Genomic DNA, 27,334 nt, shown 5'->3' on the forward strand with positions numbered 1-27,334 from the left:
CCTCACTCTAAACGCATCACACACCACTCGCCAAAAGCCCTATCAATGCTGTGCATGTTGTACAAGCAAACCTTTCCACATATTATGACACCTTCATCCCCAGTCCTTACATTATGACGCACTCGGACTCTGCCTCTTTGCGCGTAGGTCGGGCACCCTTGCCCTTTACGTTCTTGTTGCTGTTGAGCTCTGCCAGGCGCTGCATCGCTCGCTTGTGGTTCTGGCCTGGGTGTGTGTAAGCGGGGGTGTCGTTGGGCAGGCGGTACTCTACTCACTCGCTGCGCGCATGTACCACCGCTTGGCCAGCTCCATGTCCTGCTTGACACCAATGCCAATTTCTGTATAGTCTGGGAGTCAGCACCAGCCGCACCATGCCACTTACATCCCACCGCGTATTCGGCCTTGGCAAGGCCCTTGTTTGCTGCCTTGCGACCCCAAAGGTATGCCTCCGTGTCAGATTGCTTCAGAACACCCTCTGCGACAATGTCAGCGCTATCACAGATCTTGCCACTTACCGCTTCCAGTAAGGTACCATCCACTAAGGGCGAGCTCTGCCTCGGCTTCGCCCTTCTCTGCTGCACGTGTGTACCAGGCGATACTACGGCGCGGGTCGATGGGGAAGCCGAGCGTGCCAAACTCGTGGCACGAGCCGAGCTTGAACTGGGCAGGAGGGTACCCCAGCTGGCCAGCCTGGGTAAGGTACTCGCGAGAGAGGTTGGGGTCAAACGGAATGACGCCATTCGTGCCATTGTTTGGTCGCTCGTGCAACAGGGCGAGCTCGTGAAGCGCGTGCGGGTTGTCCTCGTCGGCCTGGGCGGCAGCGCGGCGGAGCCACACTAATGCCTCGCGGGGGTTGCGCGGGTGGTTCATGATGCCGTTTAGCAAGATGAGCGCCAGCTTGTACATGGCCGCAGTGTCGCCCAGCGCCGCCGCCTTGCGGTAGAACAAGACGGAGCGACCCGGGTCACGTTTGGTGCCTGCACCGAGCTCACAGCACACGGCAGCACGGTACGTCGCCGCAGGGTGGTTGAGCTTGGACGCCATGAGATAGAGGTAGTAGGCCTTTTCGTGGTCCACCGCGAGTCCCAGTTGTCCTGTACCGTAGAGGTTCGCGAGGAAGAACTGGGCGTCGGCGTAGGGGTCTTTGCTCTCGGCCAGCTTTTTGATGTTGCGCAAGCTTTCCGCCAGGAGCGAGTCACGGTACTTGCGACCGGCGCGCGAGTCGTGCTGTCCAATCTCGTCACCAATCTTCTTGGCAGCTTCGATTAGGTACTTTGCAAACGCAAACTGGGCTTCCGGGTCTGGGTCGACCTTCATGCGGTTGCGGTAGTCGTCAACAAACTCGCGCGTGTATGGCGGTTTGCTGACGTCGATCGCGGCCGCCGCGCCTCGTCGTCGGGTAGACGAGGCACCGACAGACTCGGACTGCTGGGCCGCCTGCGATGTCACTCGAGGCGGAGGCGGGATCGACCCCATTGAGGATAGTGACAGGGTCGACATGTTGGACCGCGACGTGTTGGTCCGCGCCAGGTTTGACATGCTCGCTTGACGTGAGGGTGGGCCGTGGGCCATTTGCTGGCCCGCCGGAGGAGGGCCTCCAGCTGGAGGCAACCCGAGAAAGTCGTTTGCAGCGTTGTAGTACGGGTTGGCAACAAACTCCTGTTGGGGAGCGTTCGGGAAAGGCTGATTTGGCCAGCCAGCTCCAGGTGGGTGAGGCCCAGGTGGTGGCCCTCCGTAGCCACGGCCTGGCCCCGGCTTGGGCGCGGCGCCGTACGCGCCCAACCCCGAGTCAAGGCTGTACACGCTCGCACTGGGGTCCTGATGTCCAGGAGCGGGATGGTGGCCGGCGGTCACAGACCTCTGCCCCCGAAGCTGAGGAGCCATGCCGCCGTAAGGCGACGGGAACGATGGCATCGTCTGCTGCCTCTGGACACCGTGACCCGCTGGTGCTCCAGGCTGTCCGCCATGAAACTGCTGCTGCCCTTGGGGATGCTGGGGCGCGCCAGTCAGGCGGAGGTTGGCAAAGTCGGCTTCAACGTCGTTGGCGTCCGAGTGTGGTCGGCGCGGGGGAATGCCGTGGCTCGCGCCGCTGTCCGCCGACATGCGATGGTTCGGGTCGGGGCCAGTAGCAATGCCGTCGTACCCAACCTGGGATTGATAGTCGACAGGGGCGTAGGGTGCTTGAGTGGGGCGAGGAGTAGGACCACCTGCCGGGGGGTGATGAGGAGCCTGGGCGGCGCTAGCCCCTCGTCCGTCTATGGGCGATGCCATGGCTGCAGAATATGATGGAGGGAGGGGGTTGTCGCTCAAGTCTAACTCGGGAAGGGCGAGTGGTTCGGCTGTGTGCAGTTGTGTGAGTTGGTTGACGAGGGGAGGGGCAAACGACGACGACGAGAAACGAAACTGCGGCGCTTGGAGCACCCATGAGGCTGGTGATCAACATCACACGCTCGCTCGCCCCGTGTCATGGGCAACGAGGCGCGCCGTGCTCATGCACTCGCCATGCGCATGGCTCGACCCTGTCAAAGTGTGGGGTATGGAGCGCTCGGGGCGAGTCACTCGAGATGGGGGATCGATGAGGGGCATCTACTCACCAAAGTCACGCATGCTTGTACTCCTGTTGACATTTGACGCGTCCAGACCGTTGCCATCCGCATACTCGTCTACAGATGGGAGGGGCTCTGATGCGAGATAGGCATCGTAGGTGTGGGCCCGACGCGGTGGTGCAGCGGGCATGTCGCAAAGAGTTGGCGTCGACGGAGGCCCGTAGCGCGGGGGGAGGGGGAGGAGGGGAGGGGGGTGCGAAGGGGGGGCGCGCGCGTTGGGAACCTGTCCGTTGAATGCAGCCGCGGATTAAAGAGTTGATGTGGTCGTAGTAGTAGTAATAGTTGTAAAGCGAGATGGTCGATGCGCTGCGTGTAGACGAGAGTTGAATGTGAAAGAGTTGTAGGGAACAAGGCAAGGCAAGGGAAACAAACGGGCGACGCCGGGTCAACGAAGGACGCCTAATGAGCTGAAACGTGTAGTTTGTTGGGTCGTCGCGACGACGACGACTTGGCACGGCACGCAGCGCAGCGGAAAGCAGTAGCAGCAGTGCATTATCGTCGACCTTGTTGCCCGCCCGCCTGCTAGCCAGCCGCCGTCTAGCGTGTGTACATCCCACTCTTGTCTCACTTGCTCCAGTGTGTCGTGCGTGCGCGCGCGCCTCTCGTCGCTCCCCGTTGTCGCCTTGTTCTGTCGGTTCGGCTTGATTTCCCTTCAACGCGGCTTTGCTCGCCCGCCGCCGCCGCCGCCCGCCCACTCAATTAACACTCAAATCACGTGACTATATTTCGCTCTCTTGTTCCGAAACGCGACCGACTCGACAATCAGCCAGCAAGCTACGCAACAGCTCGCTCGATAAAGCAAGCACCCAACAATAGCAGGCATTGCACCGTCTGCACCCTTGCACCCGCCGCCCACACCCGCCACCATGACCCAGGCAGTGAGTGCACATCACAGCCACCCAGCTCACACCCCCAGACATTGAAACCCTCGCTCGACGAGGTCAAGTCCCTCCTCGAGACTGCCACTTCGACCCCGACGACGCTCCTGCCAAAGGCCTCGTCCGGCTTCCCCTCATCATCAGGCGCTGCAGCTGGCGCAGTCACGCCCCTCGAGCACCAGCGCCCAAACCTCGTCCCCGTGTACGACGACATCCCCGCCGACCTCCTCACGCCGGTCGCCGCCTACCTCAAGGTGTCCGAGGGCAGCGACTACTCGTTCCTCCTCGAGTCGATCACGGGCGGTGAGAACCTCGCGCGGTATTCCTTTGTCGGCGCCGACCCGCTCAAGACGGTGCGCACGGGCGAGGGCTTTGACGTCGAGGGCGACCCGCTCGAGGCGTTGGAAAAGGACCTCGACCAGTACCGCTATGTCAAGCTGGACGCCGTGCCGACATTTACTGGTGGGTGGCTAGGCGGAAGGCGTTGCTGACGTGTTAGGCGGGGCTGTTGGCTTCATCACATACGACTCGATCGCGCACTTTGAGCCCGTGACCAAGCCCGCGACGCCGCCGCGCAACCCCATCCCCGGCATGCCCGAGGCCTTCTTCATGCTCGCGCAGACGATTGTCATCTTTGACCACATTTTCCAGTCGATCAAGATTGTCTCGCACGTCTACCTCCCCGACGGCGAGCCCATCTCCAAGCTGCCCGAGCTGTACGCCGAGGCCGCTGCGCGCATCGCCGCCGTCAAGGCAAAGCTCGTCGCTCCTGGCGTCCCCGACGTTCCCCAGGGCCCGATCACGCTCGGCAACGAGGCGGTCAGCAACGTCGGACGCGCCGGCTACGAGGCGTTTGTCACCAAGCTCAAGGAGCACATTGTCAAGGGCGACATTATCCAGGCCGTGCCCAGCCAGCGCCTCGCACGCAAGACGGACCTGCACCCGTTCAACGTCTACCGCCACCTGCGCCGCCTCAACCCCAGCCCGTACATGTTCTACCTGAACTGCGGCGACGTGCAGCTCGTCGGTGCGTCGCCCGAGACGCTGTGCAAGGTCGAGGGCCGCAAGGTGTACAACCACGCGATTGCTGGCACGGTCAAGCGCGGCAAGAATGCGGCCGAGGACGTTGAGCTGGGCCAGGGCCTGCTGGCGTCGGAGAAGGACCGGGCCGAGCACATTATGCTGGTCGACCTGGCGCGCAACGACGTGAACCGCGTGTGCAAGCCCGAGACGGTCAAGGTGGACGACCTGATGCGGCTCGAGAAGTTTAGCCACGTCATCCATATCACGTCGCAGATTAGCGGCATCCTGCGCGACGACCAGTCGCGGTTTGACGCGTTCCGCTCGATTTTCCCGGCGGGAACCGTGTCGGGCGCGCCAAAGGTCAAGGCGATCCAGCTGGTGGGCGGGCTCGAGCAGGAGCGCCGCGGCGTGTACGCGGGGGCTGTTGGCCGCTTCGACTTTGACCGCAACGAGCTCGACACGTGCATCGCGATCCGCACAATGACGTTCAAGGACGGCACGCTGTATCTCCAGGCTGGCGGCGGCATCGTGTTCGACTCGGTCGAGTACGACGAGTGGATCGAGACGTGCAACAAGGCGGCGGCCAACATCAAGGCGATTGCCTCGGCCGAGGAGTACCACCACGCCCTGCAGCAGCAAAAGTAGGTATAGAGCGAGGTGATCTAGAGGTGTGCATCGGCGGTGTGCATAGGGCGGCGAGCCTTGTAGCCAGGCATGTACTTGTTGCTGCCTGCCACGCCGGCGCGCCGGCGCAGGCCGACGCCACGCCGACGGCCTGCCACCAGGGTCTGCGCGCCGCGCGTCCCACGCCGCTCCACGTCGCACTATGCCTATCGCATACATGATCCAGAATAATCTACAAACTAAAATGGCTGCATGGTGACGCCGAAGCGTTTCAACTGCTCGCATGCCTGGTGGGTCTGGGCTCGGAGGTCGCGGATCTGTCGTCAGCGCTGCGGTGCGAGCCGTACCCACCTTGGCCATGTCGGCGCCTATTCCAAACAGGCCGGCCTCCTCTGCAATCTTGCGCTGCTTTGTCGCCTCAAAGCTGCGGCACTCGGTCTGGAGGTATTGGATTTGGACCTGCTCGACGTCGCGCTCAAACGCGCGGACCTTGCGCGAGTACTTGTACACGTCTGGCTGGTCGCGGCGCTTCTCGGGCACGTCGTCCCACACGGGCCACTGCTCCCACTCGCCCTTGTTGACGTAGTATGGGATGTGGTGCTGCCACGTCTTGCGCGCCATGTCGTACTGCTCGGACGGCTGGAAGCGGAAGTTTGGGTCGGGGATGTGTGGGCCGGAGAAGAGGGTCGGGATGAGCGAGAACATGACGAAGAGGAGCAGGATGCCGACGGGGAGTAGCGCCATTAGGGGGGACTGGGGCGCCTCGTCCATACCGCCCGCGGCGTTGCGTGCGCGCCGCGCGTTGTTGAAGCCTTGGCCAAAGCCGTTGTTGCCCCCGAATGTGTACACTCGCGCGCCGCCGAACGGCGACTGCCCGAACCCGCCCTGCATGCCGCCGCCGCCAAAGAACATGTTGAACAGGTCCTCGGGGTTCATCTCGCCGTGGAAGCCGCCGCCGCCCCCGAAGCCGGGGTGCATGCCGCCGCCGCCGAACCCGCGCGCCATGCCCCCTCCGCCGCCGCCGCCGCGCTGTGTTGGGTCGACGCCGGGGTTCGAGTCGAACGACGCTCGTAGGTCGTTGTCGGACAGGATCTGGAAGGCTTTGGACACCACTGGGGGTTAGTGGGGGGTTGGTCGTCAGACTCACTCTTGAACGCTTCGTCGGCGCCCGGTGCGCCGTTCTTGTCGGGATGCAGTGCGAGCGCGAGCTTCTTGTACGCGCGCTTGACGTCGTTCTCTGAGCATGTCCTCTCGACTGCGGGGTCAGCGGAGTACCATCTCCCGACGCACCGGCTAGGATCTCGTAGTACTCGTACTCGCGGCATTTCTTGATGCGGGTGACGACTTCAAGCTGCTTGACAGTGTACTCGCGCTTCTTGCCCTTTGCGTCGGTCGCCGTCTTGCTGCTGCTGCCCGCCTCTTCCTTCTTCTCCGGGTGCCGGCGGTGTGCGCTCGTGACGTGCTCCTCGACGCCGGTAGCGCGGGCCGACGACGACCCGTTGGGCGTCGACGGGGTCGCGGGCGGCGACGACGACCCGCCGGCGCTCGCCGCGCCGCCCGTGGCGATCTCGCGCTCAATCACAACGACCATGGCCTCGCCCTCGGGCGTGCGGTACAGCGACACCGACTTGCGCGCAAACTTGAGCGCCGCGGTGAGGTTGGAGCTCCCGCGGTGCCGCTGCGCGATGGAGAGGCAGCGCAGTGCTTCGTCCTTGTTGACCTCCATGATGTGTGGTGGGGTGTGGTGTGGGGGTTATCGCAATCGCAGCGTCGTCTCGTTCCATCGAACACGACAGACATTGTAAGCACGCGCGTGCACTGGCTGCGGCCTGGGTCTGGGCGCCACGCGGCATTTGCCACCGGCGTTAGGTGGGGCTAATGGAGAGTTGTAATGGTATTAGGAATGCAGTGGTCGATTAGAAACAGGCAACGGGATTAGGCTCAACGCCACGTGCGCCACGTGTGCCACGCGACGGTCGTCGCCAAGTGGCTGCGCGACTGCGGCACTCGCCAAGGCGTAGGCCATGTCCGATGCCCCATGGGCATGCCGAGAAGCCGACCGTCCGGTTACTCTTGTCTTCGGTCCGGCCTGTCGTCGCGCCCTCCGATGCGTCTTCTCGGGCGAGAGTGGACGCCGCAGCTGACTTCTCTCCCGGCCCCCGGCAGCGGCAGCAGGCTTGGCGTGGGGGAGGGCGTCGTCGGGATGAACGACGTCTATAAGACGCGCCACAGCCCCATGGGGCCGTCCCCACCACCAGCCATGGTTTCCGACCCACAGCAACAAGAGCTCCCAACCCACCAGGCCGGGTTCACGCCCCCCGCGGCGGTGGACGTGCCGGCCGTCGCGGCCGCGTTCGTGTCCGCGTTCGCGTCGGCAGCGGCCAAGGGTGACGGTGAGGCGTTCGCCGCGCTGTTCACGCCGACGGGCTACTGGCGCGACATTCTGGCGTTCACGCGCGACTTTCGCACCTTTGCCGCCGACAAGGGCCAGATCGCGACCGCCGCGGGGGACACGTTCCCCGGCGCCAAGGCGCGCGAGTTTGCCGTCGCCGACCCGGCGCCGGTGCTCGAGTCGCCGTTCCCCGACGTGACGTGGGTGCGCGTGCACTTTGCCTTCCGGACCGGCCTCGGCACGGCGTCGGGCGTCGCGCGGCTCGTGCACGAGGGCAGCGGGTGGAAGGCGTACACCGTCTACACGCTGCTCGAGGAGGTCGACGGCCACCCCCAGCTCGTGGGCGCGAAGCGCATCGAGGGCGAGCAGAACCTGCAGGAGACGTACGACCAGCGGAGGGAGCGCGAGAGCAAGTTTAGGGAGAGCGACCCCGAGGTCCTGATCCGTGAGGCGGGGGTTTGGAGGTCGCTGACAGCCAGTTGGGGCCGGACACAACGGCCTCGCCACCGCGGCCATGCTCAACTCGTTTGGCGTCACGTCGCTGTGTGTCGACAAGTTTGAGCGCATCGGCGACAACTGGCGCAAGCGCTATGCGTGGGTGCTGCTGCCGGCGCAACTGACGCCAGGTCGCTCTCCCTCCACGACCCAGTGTACACCAACCACATGCCGTTCATGCCGTTCCCGGACAACTGGCCAAAGTTTATGCCGGCGGGCAAGCTGGCCAACTGGCTCGAGTCGTACGCCGAGGCGATGGAGTGTAATGTGTGGCTGAAGAGCACGCTGGACCCGGCGCGGACGGTGTGGGACGCGGCGGCGGGCAAGTGGAACGTGGTCGTGCTGCGCACAAAGGCCGACGGCAGCGTCGAGGAGCGCCCGATGAGCGTCGGGCACATTGTGCTCGCCACCGGTCTGGCGGGCGGCAAGGCCAAGATGCCGCCGCCGTTCAAGGGGCAGGAGGAGTGGGCGGGTACCATTGTCCACTCGTCCAAGCACGCCGGCGGGGACGCGTGGACCGGCAAGAAGGCGCTGGTCGTCGGCGCGTGTACTTCGGCCCACGACATCAGCGCCGACCTCGTCAACAAGGGCGTCGAGACGACCATGCTGCAGCGGTCCCCGACGTTTATCATGAGCATCAAGAATGGGCTGCCCTTGCTTGGTGGGTAGAGCGGCAGGCAGCGCTGACGCCAGACGGCGGCATCTTTACCGAAGAGGGCCTCGCGACCCACTCGATCGACACGGCCGACCGGCTGATGGACTCGATCCCCAAGCAGGTCGGCAAGTTTTTCCACCAGCGCATCGTGCGCCACCTCGCCGAGGCGGACAAGGAGATTCTCGACGGGCTCAAGCGGGCCGGGTTCCGCACCTGGCCCGGGATCGAGGGCACGGGGTGGCTCTTGCGTACGTGAAGTTGGTTTGTTGTCTGACACCCCAGTCGCGCTGCAAAAGGTCGGCGGGTACTACTTTACCGCGGGCGGCTCGGAGATGATCGCGGCAGGCAAGATTGCCGTGCAGCAGGGCGAGATTGCGTCGTTTGACGCCGACAACTACGTGACGTTTACCGACGGCTCGCGCGAGCGGTTCGACCTGGTGGTCTTTGCCACGGGGTACACTGGCTTCCCGGCGACGGTCGCCGAGGTGTTTGGCGAGGCAAACGCCGCCAAGGCAAAGCAGGTCTGGGGCCTCGACAAGGACTGGGAGGTCGCTGGCGTCGCGCGCGACATGGGCCTACCGCATGTGTTTAGTGTCATTGGCAACTTTATGATGGCGCGGTGGTTTAGCAGGCGCGTCGCGCTGCAGATTATCGCGCAGAACGACGGCAAGTGGGCCGAGCCGTACACCAAGTAGGTGCGGACTCGCTGGTGTACTGTAGTCGAGTAAATGAAAGAAGTGATGCAAGAAGTTGAGTGAATGGAAGAAGTGCCACACGTCTGTTCTCTCAGTCAGGTCGCCGTCACACGACGGCCGTCGGTCCATGCTCACTCATAAGCAGTCCGAGTAGCCGGTAAACAAGCACGACAGCAGTCGTTGCCCAAGTGGTTAGCAAGCCACTTGACCAGCTCACTCTGCGAGCGGCCCAACCGGGGGTCCGGTCAATCAACGATGGGCATCGTCAAAGCTCAACCGGGGGCCCGGTCAATCAACACTGGTAGTGTCTAACAGCTCAACCGGGGGTCCGGTCAATCAACACTGGGGTAGTGTCCAATACCCCACCAAGCTTCCAGCTTTTTGAATCAGACTGTAAACAGACCAAGTGGCTACCAAGTGGCACATCCTTTTGCAGATGTGGCGGTCGTGCCCGGGCCATGTCCGCGAACGGACTTGGCGAGGGCGACAGGAAACGGGCGCCGAGCGTCGACGTCGTCAGGATACTCGGGATGGAAACGGCCTCTGTGGCTTCTTCCCCTCGACGGCGAGAGAACTACACCGCACGATGCGTGCGGCATAGCGAGAGCGGGCGGATTGATGATGGGACCGAGTCGCTACTCCCACCACCAGACAGTTGGCAGGGATGGCACTGCGGCATGCTGAAATCGTTGTGGCATTGGCACGCTCCTGCCCCATGCCCCTTGGCTCGCACCCACACAGTCTATAGTATATGCATAGGTAGGACTGTAGGACGTCCCAGAAGTAGTGTACAATTGTCCTTGTGTGCTTCGTCGCCTCGTACAATCGCCCAGAGCCCACCCCCTACCACTCAATCTCGCCGGGGATGTACTTGTCGATAAGACCCTGGTAGTACTCCTTGAGCTCGTCGACCTTGGGTGGGCTGTCCGACTTGGAGTAGAGGTCGTAGGGGTTGAACGCCTCGACGGCCTTGAGCTGCTCATAGTCGTCCTCGTTCATGAGGTGGCGGTAGGCGCCCTCACGGTGCCAGGGGTAGAACGAGTGGTAGCGGAGCATGGACAGCGCCGCCTTGGGGAGGGTCGACTGGCGGCGGAGCACGTCGTAAATGTACTCGTCGTGGCCCCAGGACAGGAGGACATTGTCGAGGCCGCAGTTGGGCTCGTAGATGCCGAGCTCGGTCTGGAGCTTGGGGTCGTTGTAGTCGGGGTTCTCCTTGAACGTCTCGGGGTAGATGATCTTGTCGGAGAACTTGCAGCCGACGACGAAAGTGTCGCCGACGACATCCCACTGGCCCTCGGCGCCAAAGAAGCACAGCAGCTTGCCGAGGTCGTGCACGAGCCCGGTGAGCTGCATCCAGTCGGGCTTGCCGTCGCGGCGGATGGCCTCGGCCGTCTGGAGCAGGTGCTCGATCTGGCCGACCGACGTGTCGGGGTCCGACTCGTCGACGAGCTTCTCGAGCAGCTCCATGGCCTCCCAGATGGTCATGCGCGCGCGCACCGTGTTCTGGAACTGCTTGCGGATGTTGATGTTGTACTCGAGCGTCTGCTTGCGGTGCTGCTCCTGGGGGGTGTCAGCGGGGCTTCACGGTTGGGGGGTGGCACCGGGAAATCGGTTGTGCCAAGGAGGTGTTGTGCCAAGATGGTGGTGCGGAAACCTGCCGATGCCACAAGGCACGAGCCACACGAGCCACCACGGTGACAACCTCGCCACAACCAGCTTCGTCGCCACCAGCCACGGCCCACTCACGGCGTAAAAGTTCTTGACGCGGTCGCAGGCATCCTCGTACTGCCTGAACGCCGTCTTGTCCTTCTCGGCGTCAAACTTGGACTCGGCGTCAAAGGCCGGCTCGGCGGCCGCCGCGGCGGCCTTGTTCTGGAGCTTGAGGACGTTGACGGCGTCAACGTCGTCGCTCACAACGTCGAGCTTGTGCGCCGCGTCCTTGACGTAGTCGGTAATCTCGGGGGCGTGGACCATTGTGTGTGTGTGTGTGTGGTGCGGTACGGATCGTGAGGGAAGAAGTGTCGCCCTCCAGGCGACCCCTCTTATGACTCTTTGCAAGGCCGATTCGGCTTCGCGGCGGCGTCTGCGTCCCTCTTCCTGCCGACCGGCGCCTGGCCGGCTCGGTGCATTTCAGCCGTTGCACGCGCAAGGATTGTCCGTCGCTCATCGGCCCGAGTCCTCCGCATACATTGCGGGGGTGGGGCCAGACTGAGGCAGACGACTTGGCCACCCAGTAAACTGCGAGCCGTTGCAATTTGCTCCGCTTTACCCCCGACCCGACTCCGAATCGGCATTCCCTCGGGCGATTTTCCCCCGACCTACAGCCGATATCGGACATGGCGCGGCGTCGGTGCGTAGCCAGCCTGCAGGCGGCTATACCTCGTCTGGAAACGTATATAATCGCCTGGAGGGCCTTGGCATCACCTCCCCTCTTGGAACCGCTCATACCATCATTCTACACGTTCAGACGGCCTGGGAGAACGCTTTTTCTGCCACAGCAGGGCCGCACGCGAGGCGAGAAAACGCCGGCGGGTAGGCCCTGCTCCCATTGGCTAAATTTTCCTCGGTGGTGGGAACTGTGCTGTATGCAGCGAGCAGCGCCGTATACGCAGCGAGCGGGCATGCATGCGTGGCGAGGAGGTGTGGGCGCGGCGCCGAGGAGGCGCGGGCAGTGACTAACAGTGGTGTGGCCGTGGTATGCTTGTTTGTTTGATCGACGGCTTGCTTGCGGCAGAGTTGTCCACGAGGCCACGACTAGTGCGACGCGTCACACGCCCACGCCGCCGGCAATCAACACGCGCAGAATTGTCTTGCATCTCACTCACCACCAACCCACCACTCCACCCCCCCACCCCCCGCCATGTCCAAAGTCGCCGACGCCGAGGGCCGCGACTCGGGCCCCGAGATCACGCCGTCGCTGAGCGAGCTGCGCAACAACGCGCGCCGCGCGACCGAGAAAGAGCAGAGCATGACGCTCCTCCAAGGCCTGCGCCTCTACCCCAAGGCCGTCGCCTGGTCGCTCGTCATCTCCACCTGCATCGTCATGGAGGGCTACGATGTGTGCCTGCTCGGCAACTTCTACGCCTTCCCCCAGTTCAACCAAAAGTACGGCGAGCTCAACAAGGAGGGCAAGTGGGAGATTCCCGCGCGCTGGCAGGCCGGCCTCAGCAACGGCGCCAACGTCGGATCCATCATCGGCCTGTTCCTCAACGGCATCGTGTCTGAGCGCTTCGGCTACCGCTACACCGTCATGTCGTGTCTCGTCCTGCTCTCGGGCTTCATCGCCATCGCCTTCACCGCCAAGAGCATTGTCCAGCTCCAGGTCGCCCAGATCCTCTGCGGTATCCCCTGGGGCGTGTTCCAGACCCTCACCATCACCTACGCGTCTGAAGTCTGCCCCGTCGCTCTCCGCGGCTACCTCACGTGCTACGTCAATTTCTGCTGGGGAATTGGCCAGGTCATCGGCTCCTCGGTCATCAAGTCCATGCTCCCCCGCACCGACCAGTGGGCGTACCGCATCCCCTTCGGCCTGCAGTGGATGTGGCCGCTGCCCCTCTTCATCGGCGTCATGCTCGCGCCCGAGTCCCCGTGGTGGCTCGTCCGTAAAGGCCGCCTCGAGGACGCAAAGCACGCGCTCCTGCGCCTGACCAGCCTCGACCGCGAGACCGACTTTGACGCCGACGAGACCATCGACATGATGCGCCACACCACCGAGCTCGAGCGCGAGATCACCTCGGGCTCGAGCTACCTCGACTGCTTCCGCGGCTCGGATCTCCGCCGCACCGAAATCGTGTGCATGGTCTGGGCGATGCAAAACCTCGCGGGCAACTCGTTCTCGGGCTACGCCACCTACTTTCTCCAAAAGGCCGGCGTGCGCAACGACATTGCGTTCAACTTTACCATTGGCATCTACGCCATCAACTGTGCTGGTGTATTCGGCGCGTGGTTCCTCATGTCCATGGGCGTCGGCCGCCGCTCCCTCTACCTCTACGGTCTGTGTGGCCTCTGCGCCGCTCTCTTCGTCATGGGCTTCCTCGGGCTCGTCCCCGAGGCTCACCGCCAGCAGGCCGCCATGGCGACCGGCGCCATGATGATTATTTGGGCTGCCTTCTACCAGTGCACCGTGGGAACGATTGCCTACAGTGAGTAGATCCGTCGTGTGTTTGCTCACACCCCAGGCCTCGTCGCCGAGCTGTCGACCCGCCGGCTGCAGATCAAGACGGTCGTCCTCGGCCGCAACCTGTACAACATTGTCGGCATTGTCTGCTCGGTGCTCACGCCATACATGCTGAACACGGACGCTTGGGTGAGTCCTGGCTCGCGTCGCCGCTGACGTCCAGAACTGGGGCAACTTTGCCGGCTTCTTCTGGGGCGGCTCCTGCTTCCTGTGCATCATCTACACGTACTATCGTGTACCTGAGCCTTCGGGACGCTCGTTTGCTGAGATCGACGTCCTCTTCGAGCACGGCGTCTCGGCGCGCAAGTTTGCGACGACCAACGTGGACGCGTTTGCCAAGAACGCCGTGTCGCACGTCGAGGATGTTGACGAGAAGAGGTAGAGTGCTAGATTGTATTAGAGGGTTAGAGGTCGTTGCTATCATTGAATAATACTCGTACCATGCACTGGTTAATGCGGCGGAGCGGCAAGGGCGATGCAAAGGCGAGAGAGACCCATCACGGCGTCAGAGTGTAAGCAGGCGGCCTCGCCACCATCACTGGCGTAAACATTCCTTGTTGATCGTTTAAACGACTTTGCGGGGACCCCACACTGTGCGCCAATCAGCAAGTCGGCGACTCCAACAGTGACGACGACGACGCCGAACCGCGCGCGCTTTCCTTCCCCTGGCCAGTCGCAGCTTCCTTTGCACTCTTCCATTCTCTCTACATCCCTCATCCCCTCACCCCCCATGTCGGTCAACATCCCCCTGCTGGCATTCAACGACGTCTACCGCGTGCGGCAGCGGTACGTGCCCCAGCCCGGCGCGCCCTCCAACGACGCGCCGCCCGAGGCCGACATCTCCGTCGGCCAGTTCACCGAGCTCGTCTACAGCCTGCGCGACGAGTGGGCGACCAAGCCCGCCTCGGACGAGAAAGACGGTCTCATCCTCTTCGCGGGCGACGTCTTCTCCCCCAGCGTGGACAGCAGCGTCACGCGCGGGAGCCACATGGTGCGTTGCACCGCCTGTGGAGCTGACGCCAGGTGCCGGTGCTCAACGGGCTCAAGCTGGACGCGGCGTGTGTCGGTGAGCCAAGCTGTGCCGACGTTCGCTGACACCCCAGGCAACCACGACTTTGACTTTGGTGGGCTTGGTGGCTTGCTTGACACGTGCTCACACCCAGGCTACCCACACATGACCAAGCTGGTCTCGGCGACCTCCTTCCCCTGGCTGCTGAGCAACGTCGTCGACACGCAGACGGGCAAGACGCCCGCGCCGCTGCACCGGTTCTTCGTGACGGAGAAATGCGGCGTGCGCATCGGCATCATTGGCATCGTGGAGGAGTGAGAAGCATGCCGCACGGGCGCCACTGACGCGGCAGGGACTGGATCGCGACCATCCCCTCGTGGCCAGAAAACTTCAAGTACCAGCCCATGAAGGACGTCGCGCTCGAGCTGTCGCGCGAGCTCCGCGACCCCAATGGCGAGCACCGCGTTGAGATTATCATCGCGCTCACGCATTGCCGCTTGCCAAACGTAAGTGCTTCTCAGGGGTACGCTGACACCAGGACATCTGGCTCTCGAACGAGCTCGGCGCTGTCGCCGGCAAGAACGTCGAGAACGAGCACGGCGTCGACTTGATCATCGGAGGGCACGATCATGTGAGCCAACTTCCACTGACCTCACTAACACCCAGGTCTACTACATTGGCAAGGGCGCGACGTCGTGGGAGGGCTATGTCGGCAACCGCGAGGCGTCGGGCACGCAGGACGACCGCGGCTCTCGGTAAGCTGGCCCCGCCCAGCTCCGCTGACACCAGCATCATCAAGTCTGGCACCGACTTCCGCGACCTCTCGTCGGCGATTCTGGACCTATCCCCTCCCAACCCCAACGCCATCCGCCGCCGTACCGTCGTCAACCTCACCGGCAAGCACCACTACGTCATCCCCTCGTCTCCCACCAACGTCGAGATGGAGCGCCTGATCGATTCCCTCCTCGCGTCCGTACAAGAAACCCTCGGCAAGCCCGTGTGCTTTAGTCTCTCGCCGTTCGACGCGCGCTCAGAGATCGTGCGCACGCGCGAGTCGTCCCTCGGGAACTGGGCTGCAGACGTCCTCCTCCACGCGTACGACGAGAGCCTGGTCGAGGGCAGCCCTGTCGACTTTGACAAGGAAGACAAGAACGGGTCTGATGGCTCAAAGCACAAGCCGTGCGGTGCCGACGCCGTCATCATCTGCGGCGGGACTCTCCGCGGAGACTCGCAGTACGGACCAGGAAGCATCTCGCTGGGCGACATCCTAGGTGAGCTGCAAGATTGTCACGTCCTAACCCCTCAGAAATCTTCCCATTCGACGACCCCGTCGTGTGCCTCGAGATTGACGGCAAGGGGATTTGGGACACGCTCGAGAGTGCCCTAAGCAAGTGGCCTGCTCAGGAAGGGTGAGCAAGTCCACTGACCTGCACTTACACCCCAGCCGCTTCCCCATCGTATCAGGCTTGGCGGTCAACTGGGACCACACCAAGCCACCCGGCAAGCGCATCAACAGCATCCACCTGACGACCCATTCCCACACACACGAGGACCGCGAGAACCCAAATGACTTTATCGACTTCGAGTCGACGCTCCACGGCGCTGCCATCGAGGTCAAGAACCCCGGCCTGAGGCTCGGCAAGGAGATCAAGAACGAGGTTGGCGGGCGGACCTACTACGTCGTGAGTGGCAGACCCCATCCCCCGCTGACCCCAGATCACTCGCAAGTACATGGCGGACGGCTTTGATGGCTTTGAAGCCCTCAAGGACCGCAAGTTTGTCATCGACGATGAGAACGGCCAGAGCATGAGCAACATTATCAGATCGTTCCTGCTCGGCTCGGCCTACATATTCCGACACAAGCAATTGGCCGACGCACGGCAAAAGTACCTATCTGAGAAGACTCTGCGCGTGTTGAAGCGCGCACGGGCGCGCCACCAGACCTCGCCGCGGGCCTCGCTTGCGTCCTCGCCTATCAAGGGGTTTCCTGGCCGCAACGAGGACAACGGTCTGCTCGCCTCGCCCGGCTCGAGCCCCGGCACGATCGATCTCAACATGAGCGTGTCGAGCATCTCTACCATCTCGACAACTGGCTGGGCGCACCTCCGGCGCCACGTCATTGATCACGACTGGCTGTCCATCAGCGAGGCTTTCCATATCGCCCGCCACGAGCACATGAGCTCGGTCGACCGCTGCGAAGGTGACCAGCTGCGACGCAAGCGGCACGGCGAGGCCGAGACGCCGCGCGCCGCCATCGCGCCCCTCGACAAGAGGCAAAAGGCCGAGCTGCGCAGCATGGACGACGAAGTCGCGATCGTCTGCCCCCTCGTCGATGGGCGCCTGCGCGACGTCTCCGCCGCACCCGCATAGTAATTAGACGGGTGTGCCCCAACATGCATATACTCATACACTTCAAATCTCCTTCCATCCCGAGTCGTGGCTGACGCCGCCGCGCAGGCCCGCAGTGACGAGCTGCAGGGCAAACACAGTGACGTGCGAGCTGACGGCCATTCCGAACTGGACGGTCAGCATTACTCCGACGACGCAACTCACACCACGGTAGAGCTGGCAGACGCCGGCAAACGCGCCACCCTCGTCCTTCTCCGTCATCCTGCGCTTCCTGGGCGCAGCCGTCTCCTCGGTGATGATACGCCAGATGGCCTCAACCACACCGACATAGTCGCGCTCGCGGAGGCGCACGACCGAGCGGACTTTTCTGCCGCCCGGCGCGCGGCTCTGGAGCTGGAGACGCTTGCGGACCGTCTCAATTGGCAGCACAACGAGCAGCGACGCAATGTTGAGTGTCAGATCCGCGAGCGAGTAGGTCAGCGGGGAGATGTCGGGCGAGATGCCGAGCTGGCGCTCGAGGACGAGCGGGATGGCCATTGACAACAGCGGCTTGAGCGTCACCTCGAGCAGCGTGGGGATGAGCACGTTGGGCGCGAGGTAGAGCCCCGTGAAGCCGCCCTCGTCGCGGATCGCGCGCCGGAGAATGGTGACGCTGCTCGGCGTGCTGGGCAGGCTGCCGGGGGCGACGATGAGGCGCGTCTTGACGAGCTCGAGGGGCGACAGGATAAACTGCGTGAGCGCGTGCGACGCGACCTGCAGCACGAGCGGGAGGCCGGGGTGCGGCAGCGCCGTGAGCGGAAAGTCGAGGGGGAGCGGGGCGCCCGACGACGGCACCGCGGAAAACACGAGTGCGTGGATCCGCGGCTGGAGCACCGTCGACAGCACGCCCTGCAGCGTCGCGACAACCTGCCCCTTCCACAGCGCGGGGAGGCCCTCCGAGGCCGTAGCGCGCACGCGCCGAATCATGCCCCACACGCCGTTGCCGCGCGAGACGTCCGGGTCGTCCTTCAGGAGCCACGTGGGTGACGCTGCAGTGTGAGCTTGCACGTTACTCTGAGACCCACTGTCCTCGAGGTAGCCGCTCGCGTCGGCCGACTTGGGCGGAGGCGGCGGGACGAAGTTTCCTGACGGCGCGACGAGCCGGTCGGAAAAGTACACATCTGCCTCGTCGGGGTTGCTGAGTGTGTCTTCCTCTGCTCCCCAGTCGCGCGACGCCTCGCGAGACTGCTCGTCGCGCACCTCGGGCGGCGCGTACTTTTTCCGCGGGCGGTACTCGACCTGGAGCAGCGTCTTTCCGACATCAAAGGGCATACCCAGCGCCGTGAGGAAGAACTGGCTACCAAACAGCTGCACAGGCCCGGGAAGGCCGAGGTCGGTGAGGTCGTCGTCCTCGGGCGCAAACGGCGTGGGGAGGTGTGCTGGCTGCGCCTGCGCCGCTGCGGCGGCCGGCGGCGAGACTGTCGGCGGGAGGAAGACCCATTCTTCGGCGGGCGGCGCTGGGGGTCAGCAGGGAGGCAGCTGCACACTCACTGTACAGCCCCCGCACGGACTGCGGCCGTGACGAACCCGAGCTCATCGTGCGTCGTGTCGTGGAAAAAGGAGGCCGGGTTGGGGAATGAGGGACGGTGGTGGTGGTGGCGCGGCGCCGGCGGCTGCAAATACGGTGCGGAGGACGGGCTGCGCGGTCGGCGAGTGCGAGGTCGTCGTCGGCGTGGGTGCGCGAGGAGTAAACGAGGGTGAGAGTGTGGTTGTACACTAGTTGTAGCGTAGAGAGAGCGTTACAGTCGCTGGCAGTGTTGTTGTCGCCGCCCAAGTTGGACTTTACGTAGTCTGGCTCGTTGACGGCTGCCGCTTCGCCGCGTCTCGTCCGTCTCGTCGGCACCAATCGCGCGTGTCGCACTCGTGTTCCTCCTCCTGGCTTTCCCTCCTTTTGACCACAGCCAGCCCTCAACCTCGTTCGCCGCGACGCAACAACCTCTTGCATACATTATACTCCAAACGACAGTCTACGACAGCGACAGCGACGCTTCGCCCACCCATCGCTCCCACACGCATACACACCTGCCCGCGCCCCCGCGCCGCACTCCTCTCCCCTCGCATCGGCCCACCTATCCACCACCGCACCGCACCTCACGCTGCGCGATCCGACGGACGGGAACGATCCCAAACCATGCCTCGTCGTGATCTCGTGCGCATAGTGCTCGTCGGAGACGGTGAGTGCACGCGAAAAAGAGAGCAACAGGGGCATCACTGACACGCTTGGCCCGTGCAGACGGTGTGGGCAAGAGCTCGATCATCACTTCGCTCATCAAAGAGTCGTTTGTCACCAATGTACGTTGTCACTGCCAGAGTCCACCTAACTCGCCCAGGTCCAGCACGTCGTCCCAGAAGTTACCATCCCACCAGAGGTCACCCCAGAAAATGTCACCACGTCAATCGTAGACACGTCCTGTACGCCAACGCCCCCACAAAAACACTAACGCGCCCACCAGCCGACCCCCGCTCTCGGCCACACCTCCTGTCCCAGCTCGGACGTGCCCATGTCATTTGCCTGGTGTACTCCATCTCGGAGCCCTCGAGCTTTGACCGAGTCGCAGAGTACTGGCTCCCGCTGTTCCGCAAGGAGGGCATCAATGTGAGTTGTTTGCGCTGGCGAGCTTTCCGGCCCGCTCTCATGGTTCCGATTCCGAGGCACGGCTAACACTCCAGGTCCCGGTCATTCTCGTCGGCAACAAGATTGACCTCCGCGGCGGAGAGGTCACAAACCAGGCGCTTGAGGAGGAAGTCGCGCCGCTCATGCGCGAGTTCAAGGTGAGACCACTACCCTGCCAGGCGACGCATCCCGAAATTGGCTGACCCGAAACAGGAGGTCGAGACGGTCGTCGAGTGCTCCGCTCTCCTTCCGCTCAACGTCTCCGAGGTCTTCTACTTTGCCCAAAAGGCAGTGCTGCACCCTACAGCGCCGCTGTACGACTCGCGAGAGCATGTAAGTCACCAGCCGCCTAACCCACTGACACCGCCAGATCCTCAAACCAAAATGCCTCGACGCGTTGAAGCGCATCTTCAAGATTAGCGATGTCGACAAGGACGGCTTGTTGAACGCGGTCGAGCTCAACCAGTTCCAGGTGGGTGTTCGTGTGCAAATCCGTGCTAACGGTGCAGCAAAAATGCTTCTCCACCCCGCTGCAGACACAAGAGCTCGAGGGCATTCTCGACCTGGTGCGCGCGTACGACCCCTCAGCTGTCCAACCTGTCCCACCGTTCAGCTACCCCAGCACGCCACTTCAGGACAACGAGGCTTGGCCCGGCGCATCTGCTGGCCCGTCCCGCGTCATCTCGCCGGCGGGCGAGGGTCTCTCAGAACTGGGCTTCCTCTACCTGCACACCATCTTCATCCAGCAGGGACGGATGGAGACGACGTGGACAGTGCTGCGGCAGTTTGGCTACGGCGAGTCGCTCGACCTGCGCGAAGACTTCTTGTCGCCCCGCTTCGATGTGCCGTACGACTGCAGCGTCGAGCTGAGCCCCCTCGGCAACCAGTTCCTCACCGACATCTTCGAGGCGTACGACAAGGACAATGACGGTGCCTTGTCCCAGAGCGAGCTCGAGGAACTCTTCACCACATCACCTGGCAACCCATGGCGCGCCCAGGGCTTCCCCGACACCACCATCACCGACGACCAGGGCCGGGTCACGCTGCAAGGCTGGCTCGCGCAGTGGTCAATGACCACGTTGCTCGACCCAAAACTGACCCTCAACTACATGGCCTACCTGGGCTTCTCTTCCTCACCTGCATCCGACCTCCCGACTGTGGCCGCCGTCAAGGTCACGCGGCCTCGCAAGGCCGACCGGCGGGCACGCAAGGTCACGCGCAACGTGTTCCTGTGCTACGTCCTCGGCGCGACAGGCTCGGGCAAGACATCACTTCTCCGCTCGTTTGTTCAAAAGGGCTTCCGCAGCGGCGAGGATGGTGCCGGCGGTTACGAGCCCACGACAAAGGTTCTGTCAGTCGTCAACAGCGTCGAGATTGACGGCGCCGAAAAGTTCCTGGTGCTGCAAGAGTTTGGATCAAAGTACGAGTCGGAGATGCTGCGCAACAGCAAGCGTCTCGACCTGGCAGATGTCTTGATCTATGTCCACGACTCGAGCGACACCAACTCGTTCTCCTACATTTCAAACCTTAGGGTGGGTTTGAGGCCCTGATGGCTGCTAACCCAACAGCAACAATACTCGCTTGACCACATCCCTTCCATCTTTGTGGCGACCAAGTCGGATCTCGACCTCGCGCAGCAGCGGCACGAGGTGCAGCCAGACGTTTACTGCCGCCGTCTCGGCCTGCCAGCACCGCTGGCCGTCTCGTCTCAGTCTGGCCCGCTGCCCAACCTCTGGGCTGCCATCACGCGCGTCGCCCTCAACCCAACCACCTACATCCCCCGTGGACCATCATCTGCCCTGTCACCGGCCCAGCGTGTCAAGACACTGGCGGCCTACACCCTCGGCACCGGGTCCATCGTCGCCCTCGCTGCCGTTTGGCTGCGGTACCAGGGCTACACGCTCCGTGGCGCCTGGGGCTGGATTGCAAGGACAACGGGGTTGTTTGCGACCAGCTCGTCGAAATGAGCAGAGGCGTCGAAAAATGAGCAGAGGCGTAAAAAGGCGTTACGACCCGTCGTCACCCGTAGACATAGCATTGATTCCATGCACTAATACCAGGGCCACTCTGCGTGCGAACCAGCTGTACTGGTATGCAACTACCTGGCGATACAATGGTGGGATGTATGAAACACAAGAGCGGGGTATACAATGCAGGGTTATATAGTTGTGTCAAAGGCCTAGAGCACGGCGACGTCCTCCCACTCGCCGCCTTCGACAATGGCAGGGGCGCCGGGTTCGACGAACGCCGCGTCGTCCTTCTCGTCTTCGGCGCCCGGTCCATAATTCTCGACACGCTCCTCGACCACATACTCGGCGTCGATGATCCACTGCCTGATGCGGTCGGCCGACTTGGCGATTGCGCGGCGGGCCGTGAACAGGACAAAGGCGGCCGATGTCAAGGGGTACATCATGCGGACTGGAGTCAGCAACAACACACCGGCGTGTACTCACAAGGCCAGCCGTTGCGAACGACCGACGAAACCAGGCCGAGTGCAGCCAGGAAGGCGTGCAGACTCAGGAACAGAAGCCAAGGCGCCACAATGGGGATGATCAGCGTGCCAACCAAGGGCAGGATGAAGCGGTTGAGCTCCTTGAAGCGTTGCGCAAGTGGACGCTTAAAGGCCTCGCGGAAGCGCTGGCCGCGGGGCAGGCCTTCAATGCCAGCGACTGGGTGGTCGTTGACCATGCCAACGGCACCGACGTACACCGAGATGAACGCCGTTCCCATCGCCCACGCATCCCAAAAGTGGAGAACTGGTGTGACGTCGCGCGAGAAGCCGTAGCGCACGGGCAGCGCAATGAAGAGCTCAAAGTTGATGCCCACGAGAAGCGGCACAATGAGGTAGAGCAAAAGGACCGAGTAGGCATTCTTCAGGCCACTGAAAACGCCGCGCTTGAATCGAGTCGACGCCTTGGAGCGGCGCAGGCGTCTCGCTCTACTCCACTGGATAATCCGCTTCTTGGTGGTTTGGCCGAGCGAGTAGGAACCCCAACAGATGTAGCCGCCAAACAGCCAGCTGTAGCCATCAAACACTGATGGGGCAAACAGCATTCGAGTGGCCAGACGGCCAACAGACAAGGGAACAAAGACCAGTGCGCCGACAACGAGGCTTGATGTCAAGAGGGCGAGGAAGAGCAGGGCGTACACGCGGGTTCGCCAATAGTCTGGCAGCTGGATGACGGTGTAGTCTCTGCGAGGGTCTCGCCCTGCCCGTCGAGCCGCACGATCTTGCTTGAGCAGGCGAATCCTGTCGGCCGGCGTCTTCGGGGCGCCAGTGTGGTCAAGAGCGATGAGCATGCCTTCACGACGGCGATCCGTGATCGGGAGGAGCTCGACGCGGTCGCTGGCGGGGACACGAGCCGGGGTTGCACGGTTGTCGTATGGACCAAAGACGGCTTGGCAGAAGGCGTCCGTCACGAGCCAGAATAACTGGACCTCCTTGGTCTCCGGCTTCTGCTGAGGTTGCGTGCCAAAGATGAGCGAAGATAGCTTGAGCGTGCGAACGGTAAACGTCCACCAGTATGCCAATCCCTTCTTGAGTCTGTGGAAGATCCGAAGGCTCTCCCAGGACGGCGGAAGAATGAGATGGAGGAAAAGCAGGTCGAATGGCACCGACGACAGCGGCCTCTGCTCCAGTCTGAGTGGGAGGAAGGTCTTGAAGAGACCGATACGCTTGAGCGCCGACAGCGCCAGTGGCACGGCTCCGCAGACTGCAAACACCACAATGGCGTACATGGCGGCAGACACTGCGAGCTGGACATGGTCAGCAGAGCTAATCCAACACACCTACCCTTGGGATCTGGGCCAGCGCAGGGCGCTCCATAATGTCCTTCACTGGAGAATGCGAAGGGTCGGAGGGGTCGCGAATAAAGTAAAGCGCGCCGTGGCGGCAAACCGTTCGCATGTGGGCGAGGAAGGTGGCAAATGAGAACATAAACAGCGTTCCCGTGAGCCAGGCGACGAACAGAGTGCCAAATGGTCTCCCAGAGAGCTGGTCGAGCTGGCCTTGCAGCGTCCAGCCAAAGACCGGGAGCAGGCAGATGTCAATGATGACGCCGACAAACAGCGGGAACACGACAATCTCCAAGGTCATAAAGAAGACGACCTGGCAGTTAGTAGGAAACCCGGGGTGAACCTACCTTGAAGAAGATCTGGACGTTCCGTGCCCTCTCAACAAACAAGTCGGAGAGCTCAAACAGCTTTGCGGCGTCCGCGAGCGCGACGATGATAATCGTAACGGTCAACGCGACATACCCAACAGCGAGGCACCAGATCTGGTCTCTTGCGTCGGGTGATGCGGCAACGGAGATGGCCAACAGGTGCCACGCCTTGTACAGCTTGAACGCGTAATGACCGATGACTTCAAAGCCGCCGAGGAAGGTGTTCGCGGCGGCACCCACACCCGGAGGGAGGTCGGCCGTGTGATCCGCTGTCAGCAACCTGTTGCTGGCGGCAGAGATTTGAAGAAGGGTGGACGTAATGTTGGGAGCCGTCGCGTTGAACTCGAGAGCGGGGAGGTTGAGACGGGTTGTGAGCCAGGTCGCCGCTGGCTCGAGCAACAACCGGGGCAGAGCGAAGACTTCCCTGACAATCAAGACGGCCAGGTCGACGGTGATGCTGAAGAGGAAGCCCGTTGCCCGCATGAGCATTAATCCGAGGTCGCCGCCGCCTCGGATGACGTCCATAGACAGGACAATCTTGCCCATAATGATTGGAAGGCCGATCAGAAGCGTGAGGGTGCAGGCCATTGCAATGCTGACAAAGACATGGTTGTGCAGCAAGCCGGTGAGAGGGCCGATGAAACCAATGACTTCAAAGATGCCATCCCAGTCGTCGGCGTCGAGTGGCCTGTCGTCATCATCTTCTGGTGGTACCTCCATGCCCATGCCGTCGAGAGGGTCAAGCTGGTCGACACCGCGCTGCGGCCCCATGACAGCCTCGACGACAGCGTTCGCCTCGTCGTCCTCTTCTGGCTCGACGTCGGCGTCATTAGCATCGCCGTCGCCCTCTGCGTCGGCGTCGGCGTCGGCATCGGTGTCAAGGTCTTCAAGGTCGGTGTCAACTCGGATCAAATCGGTTCGGAGAGCAGCGACAGGCGTCGCAAATGCATCATGGTGGCGGTTGACGGGCGGTGTGTCATCGAGGAGAAGACCTGGGTCGCCGTTCTCCGTGGCGCCAACGTCCATGGGCGGCGAGTCTCCTGGACCGTACGGCAAGCCATGGGATCCAAACTGCCGTTCCCCTTGACGCTCGACGTTCCCTTCAGGGTTGAATGGTCCTGGGTCAGAGGCTCGCCGCAGGTCTGGCGAGATCTCTGGCGCGCCAGTTGTGCTAGGGATGGTATCCAATGCCTGGAGGATGCCAGCCTCTGGTGGTGAGTAAAAGTGACCCCTGGGGCTTTCGTCGCCTCCAAGATGCGAACCACTGCGGCTCCTCTCGTCGTCGGCAGCTGCACTGCGAGATGCCGACGTTGTAGCCTGGACGGGGCTTGGTGCTGCAGAGAGAGCGTCGGTGGGCACATCGGCCGCAGGGCGAGAGGGCCCAGCCTCTGCATTTTCTTCCCACAAGAAGAACGCCCTTGAGGATTCTTCTCCGCCGAGAAGCTCGGGCGCAGCGTAGGCGACGTGCGAGGGCGATGGGCGTGCCCGAGGAATCGTATCAACGCTGGCGGTGGTGGAAGGCTCGCTCCCGGCAACTCTCTCAGCGTCGACAGAGTGCGCGCCCTCGTCGGCATGATCGCCCTCGATGGAACGGTCGCCCTCGTCGGGATCGTATTGGGCCCTGGTGGACGCGTTGTCGTCGTCGCGGGGACGCTGTGCCTCTTCTTCCTCTGGCTGCGCTGGATTGGCCTCAGCCGTCTCTGGAGGTTCAAAGGTGGGGACAAAAGGCGGGAGCCCGTTGAGACCGAGCATGGGCATGGCCTGGCCGTTGCGGAATACCCAGTCGTCTGGGTGGATCTCGTCCTCGACGAGGGGCGGTGGGCGGGCGTGCCAGTCAATCTGGCCTATCCACTCGCGAAGCAGAATCAGGCCGATGAGGCCAGCTGCGATGCAGATGGCAATGATCTGCCCTCGGAAGACGAATGCCACCAGGCTAGCAAGGTTAGCGGGTGCGCCCCCGTCGGCCCACTTTTTTGCGTCCTGCGACATGCGCTCAGTGACCGAGGGAATGATGTGGTTGAGTGTGCCGTTCTGAGCGATGACGGCGAGGACGCGCTCGCGCCCCGTGATATTGGGGTTGTTGTTGAGCACGTCTGCGGTGAGGTTTGCCGCGGCATAGGTCGCGTTAAGGTCGGCCCAGCTGTCTGTGATGACATTTCTTGCGCCATACGCGATAGAGGGGAAGGTACTGGGCGTGAGCGGCTGGGGCAACCTGGGCGACCTACACGTAGTCTGCGCCCACCAAGATCAGGCGCAAGCTGCTCATTGTCACGACCGGGAGGATGACAAGCCAGCTGAGGATGGCGATCCAGGCGCGGAACACGCGCCACGCCGTGCGGCCGGCGACGAGGAGCGACTGGCGGGCATAGACTGCCACGGGAATGGCCGCGGGGAGGGAGGAGGGGTAGACTGGGCATGTGTCAGTGCGCTGCGCGCAAGAGCTCTACACCTCGAATGCACCTTTTGTAAACGTGTAGTGGTGGCCACAGATCTCGCAGTAGCGTTTCCGGCTGTGCGAGAGCCACTCTTGCAGGCTGCAATGTCGTCAGTGATGGCCGGCGGGTGGCGATGGGGTAGGGGCGTGCCCGCGCGCGCGACTCACCAGTCCGAGTGGACGTAGCGGACCGAGCCCGCGCACTTGCACGGGTAGATGAGGGGCTTAGTGTCCTCTGCTTCGGTGCGGCAGACGCGGCAGAGGTCTGGGGGTTAGCGGTTCCTCGGCGACGGCGGCGACAGCCCGAGGACTGAGCACTCACCACCCTCTTCGTCGAGGTTCCATGCCGAGGGAGCTGCTGCCGTGTAGTCGGCCATGGTGGAGCTAGGCCATGGGCGGGGGGTATGGGTGGAGAGGAAGAGTCGCGGTGTGTGAAGAGGGTGGAGTCGAGGTGATGGTCGAAGCAGAGCTCGGCAGTGAGTAGCGGTGGTGGTGGTGGTGGCGGCGGCGGCGGCGACCTCTGCGTAGCGTGTACGTACGACGAGCGCGCGTCGAGGCGGGGGTGGAGTGGGACTGGGCTGGGGGTGCGGTGCTCGGGTTTACATAAGCCGGCGTGGGGGGCACGTGGTATTGGTTCCGGGTTACGTAAAGAGGAAGTGGCTGCGAGCTCAGGGCGGGCGGGTACGAGCGGAGTGTGGTCCGCTCGCAGGGGAGGCAGGTTTGCGACCCTTGTCCAGACGGCATTGCTGCGGGCAAAGAGGGGGGGGGGGTTGCAGGTGGGTGTGACCGGGGAGGTGGAGCAGCGGTGTGGGTGCAGGGGTGTGTGGCTGGGGCCGGCGCACAGCAGGCCGGGGGTGGGTGTAGGCTTGTGCGACACAAGGTGGGTCGGCGCCGCTGCTCGACTGACCCGGTGCAGCATGCTGACCGGGTCTCGCTGACTGACTCGGTCTCGCATATGCCTGCGCGGCGGGCGCCTCACTGGGCAGGCAAGCACAGCCCACTCGGCGTCTTGGCGCGCGCTCGGCGACCTGTGCAGAGGACCCACCCCAGTGGGTGTTGACCCGCCGTGTGACCTGTTGCACTGTACCTCTGTAGATCGCCGACATGCAGCTGCACACAGCTGGCCGCTTGGCCGCCCCCTCGGGCCGCCCGTGCGCCCGCCGAACGAGCGGGCCGAAGGC

The 27,334-nt window shown here is 63.0% G+C and overlaps 11 protein-coding genes across 11 annotated transcripts; 6 read left to right on the forward strand and 5 right to left on the reverse strand.

The window, feature by feature from the left end:
• Nucleotides 1–106: 106 nt before the first annotated feature.
• On the reverse strand, nucleotides 107–2,736 carry Q8F55_007781 (uncharacterized protein; the record flags this gene model as incomplete). Its single annotated transcript, XM_069356201.1, has 5 exons — nucleotides 107–225; nucleotides 276–347; nucleotides 383–475; nucleotides 516–2,339; nucleotides 2,595–2,736. The coding sequence occupies 5 exons, from the start codon at nucleotides 2,734–2,736 to the stop codon at nucleotides 107–109; spliced, it is 2,250 nt and encodes a 749-aa protein (XP_069206042.1).
• Nucleotides 2,737–3,472: 736 nt separating this feature from the next.
• Nucleotides 3,473–5,152, forward strand: TRP2 (anthranilate synthase component 1; the record flags this gene model as incomplete). Its single annotated transcript, XM_069356202.1, has 3 exons — nucleotides 3,473–3,484; nucleotides 3,523–3,946; nucleotides 3,984–5,152. The coding sequence occupies 3 exons, from the start codon at nucleotides 3,473–3,475 to the stop codon at nucleotides 5,150–5,152; spliced, it is 1,605 nt and encodes a 534-aa protein (XP_069206043.1).
• A 218-nt stretch (nucleotides 5,153–5,370) lies between these two features.
• On the reverse strand, nucleotides 5,371–6,857 carry HLJ1 (Chaperone protein dnaJ; the record flags this gene model as incomplete). Its single annotated transcript, XM_069356203.1, has 4 exons — nucleotides 5,371–5,448; nucleotides 5,483–6,243; nucleotides 6,279–6,386; nucleotides 6,422–6,857. 4 exons carry the CDS (start codon nucleotides 6,855–6,857, stop codon nucleotides 5,371–5,373), a joined length of 1,383 nt encoding a protein of 460 aa, XP_069206044.1.
• Nucleotides 6,858–7,367: 510 nt separating this feature from the next.
• Nucleotides 7,368–9,368, forward strand: Q8F55_007784 (uncharacterized protein; the record flags this gene model as incomplete). Its single annotated transcript, XM_069356204.1, has 5 exons — nucleotides 7,368–7,968; nucleotides 8,003–8,117; nucleotides 8,150–8,679; nucleotides 8,712–8,921; nucleotides 8,956–9,368. The coding sequence occupies 5 exons, from the start codon at nucleotides 7,368–7,370 to the stop codon at nucleotides 9,366–9,368; spliced, it is 1,869 nt and encodes a 622-aa protein (XP_069206045.1).
• An 843-nt stretch (nucleotides 9,369–10,211) lies between these two features.
• Nucleotides 10,212–11,342, reverse strand: Q8F55_007785 (uncharacterized protein; the record flags this gene model as incomplete). Its single annotated transcript, XM_069356205.1, has 2 exons — nucleotides 10,212–10,928; nucleotides 11,115–11,342. The coding sequence occupies 2 exons, from the start codon at nucleotides 11,340–11,342 to the stop codon at nucleotides 10,212–10,214; spliced, it is 945 nt and encodes a 314-aa protein (XP_069206046.1).
• An 886-nt stretch (nucleotides 11,343–12,228) lies between these two features.
• On the forward strand, nucleotides 12,229–13,927 carry Q8F55_007786 (uncharacterized protein; the record flags this gene model as incomplete). Its single annotated transcript, XM_069356206.1, has 3 exons — nucleotides 12,229–13,510; nucleotides 13,547–13,674; nucleotides 13,709–13,927. 3 exons carry the CDS (start codon nucleotides 12,229–12,231, stop codon nucleotides 13,925–13,927), a joined length of 1,629 nt encoding a protein of 542 aa, XP_069206047.1.
• Nucleotides 13,928–14,275: 348 nt separating this feature from the next.
• Nucleotides 14,276–15,165, forward strand: Q8F55_007787 (uncharacterized protein; the record flags this gene model as incomplete). Its single annotated transcript, XM_069356207.1, has 2 exons — nucleotides 14,276–14,868; nucleotides 14,907–15,165. 2 exons carry the CDS (start codon nucleotides 14,276–14,278, stop codon nucleotides 15,163–15,165), a joined length of 852 nt encoding a protein of 283 aa, XP_069206048.1.
• Nucleotides 15,166–15,260: 95 nt separating this feature from the next.
• On the forward strand, nucleotides 15,261–16,924 carry Q8F55_007788 (uncharacterized protein; the record flags this gene model as incomplete). The annotated part of the gene is made up of 4 exons (XM_069356208.1): nucleotides 15,261–15,825; nucleotides 15,861–15,963; nucleotides 15,999–16,236; nucleotides 16,271–16,924. 4 exons carry the CDS (start codon nucleotides 15,261–15,263, stop codon nucleotides 16,922–16,924), a joined length of 1,560 nt encoding a protein of 519 aa, XP_069206049.1.
• Nucleotides 16,925–16,966: 42 nt separating this feature from the next.
• Q8F55_007789 (uncharacterized protein) lies at nucleotides 16,967–18,479 on the reverse strand (the record flags this gene model as incomplete). Its single annotated transcript, XM_069356209.1, has 4 exons — nucleotides 16,967–17,071; nucleotides 17,108–17,931; nucleotides 17,968–18,399; nucleotides 18,434–18,479. The coding sequence occupies 4 exons, from the start codon at nucleotides 18,477–18,479 to the stop codon at nucleotides 16,967–16,969; spliced, it is 1,407 nt and encodes a 468-aa protein (XP_069206050.1).
• A 594-nt stretch (nucleotides 18,480–19,073) lies between these two features.
• Nucleotides 19,074–21,523, forward strand: GEM1 (ERMES complex Ca(2+)-binding regulatory GTPase gem1; the record flags this gene model as incomplete). The annotated part of the gene is made up of 9 exons (XM_069356210.1): nucleotides 19,074–19,116; nucleotides 19,176–19,234; nucleotides 19,273–19,354; nucleotides 19,396–19,538; nucleotides 19,613–19,714; nucleotides 19,770–19,889; nucleotides 19,927–20,028; nucleotides 20,066–21,088; nucleotides 21,125–21,523. 9 exons carry the CDS (start codon nucleotides 19,074–19,076, stop codon nucleotides 21,521–21,523), a joined length of 2,073 nt encoding a protein of 690 aa, XP_069206051.1.
• A 212-nt stretch (nucleotides 21,524–21,735) lies between these two features.
• On the reverse strand, nucleotides 21,736–26,530 carry Q8F55_007791 (uncharacterized protein; the record flags this gene model as incomplete). Its single annotated transcript, XM_069356211.1, has 9 exons — nucleotides 21,736–21,974; nucleotides 22,010–23,312; nucleotides 23,350–23,664; nucleotides 23,699–25,652; nucleotides 25,689–25,907; nucleotides 25,945–26,128; nucleotides 26,180–26,253; nucleotides 26,322–26,418; nucleotides 26,476–26,530. 9 exons carry the CDS (start codon nucleotides 26,528–26,530, stop codon nucleotides 21,736–21,738), a joined length of 4,440 nt encoding a protein of 1,479 aa, XP_069206052.1.
• Between the last annotated feature and the right edge of the window lie 804 nt (nucleotides 26,531–27,334).

The sequence above is a fragment of the Vanrija albida genome (genome assembly GCF_041260175.1).
Source record: "Vanrija albida strain AlHP1 chromosome Unknown contig_6, whole genome shotgun sequence".
Lineage (NCBI taxonomy): Eukaryota > Fungi > Basidiomycota > Tremellomycetes > Trichosporonales > Trichosporonaceae > Vanrija > Vanrija albida.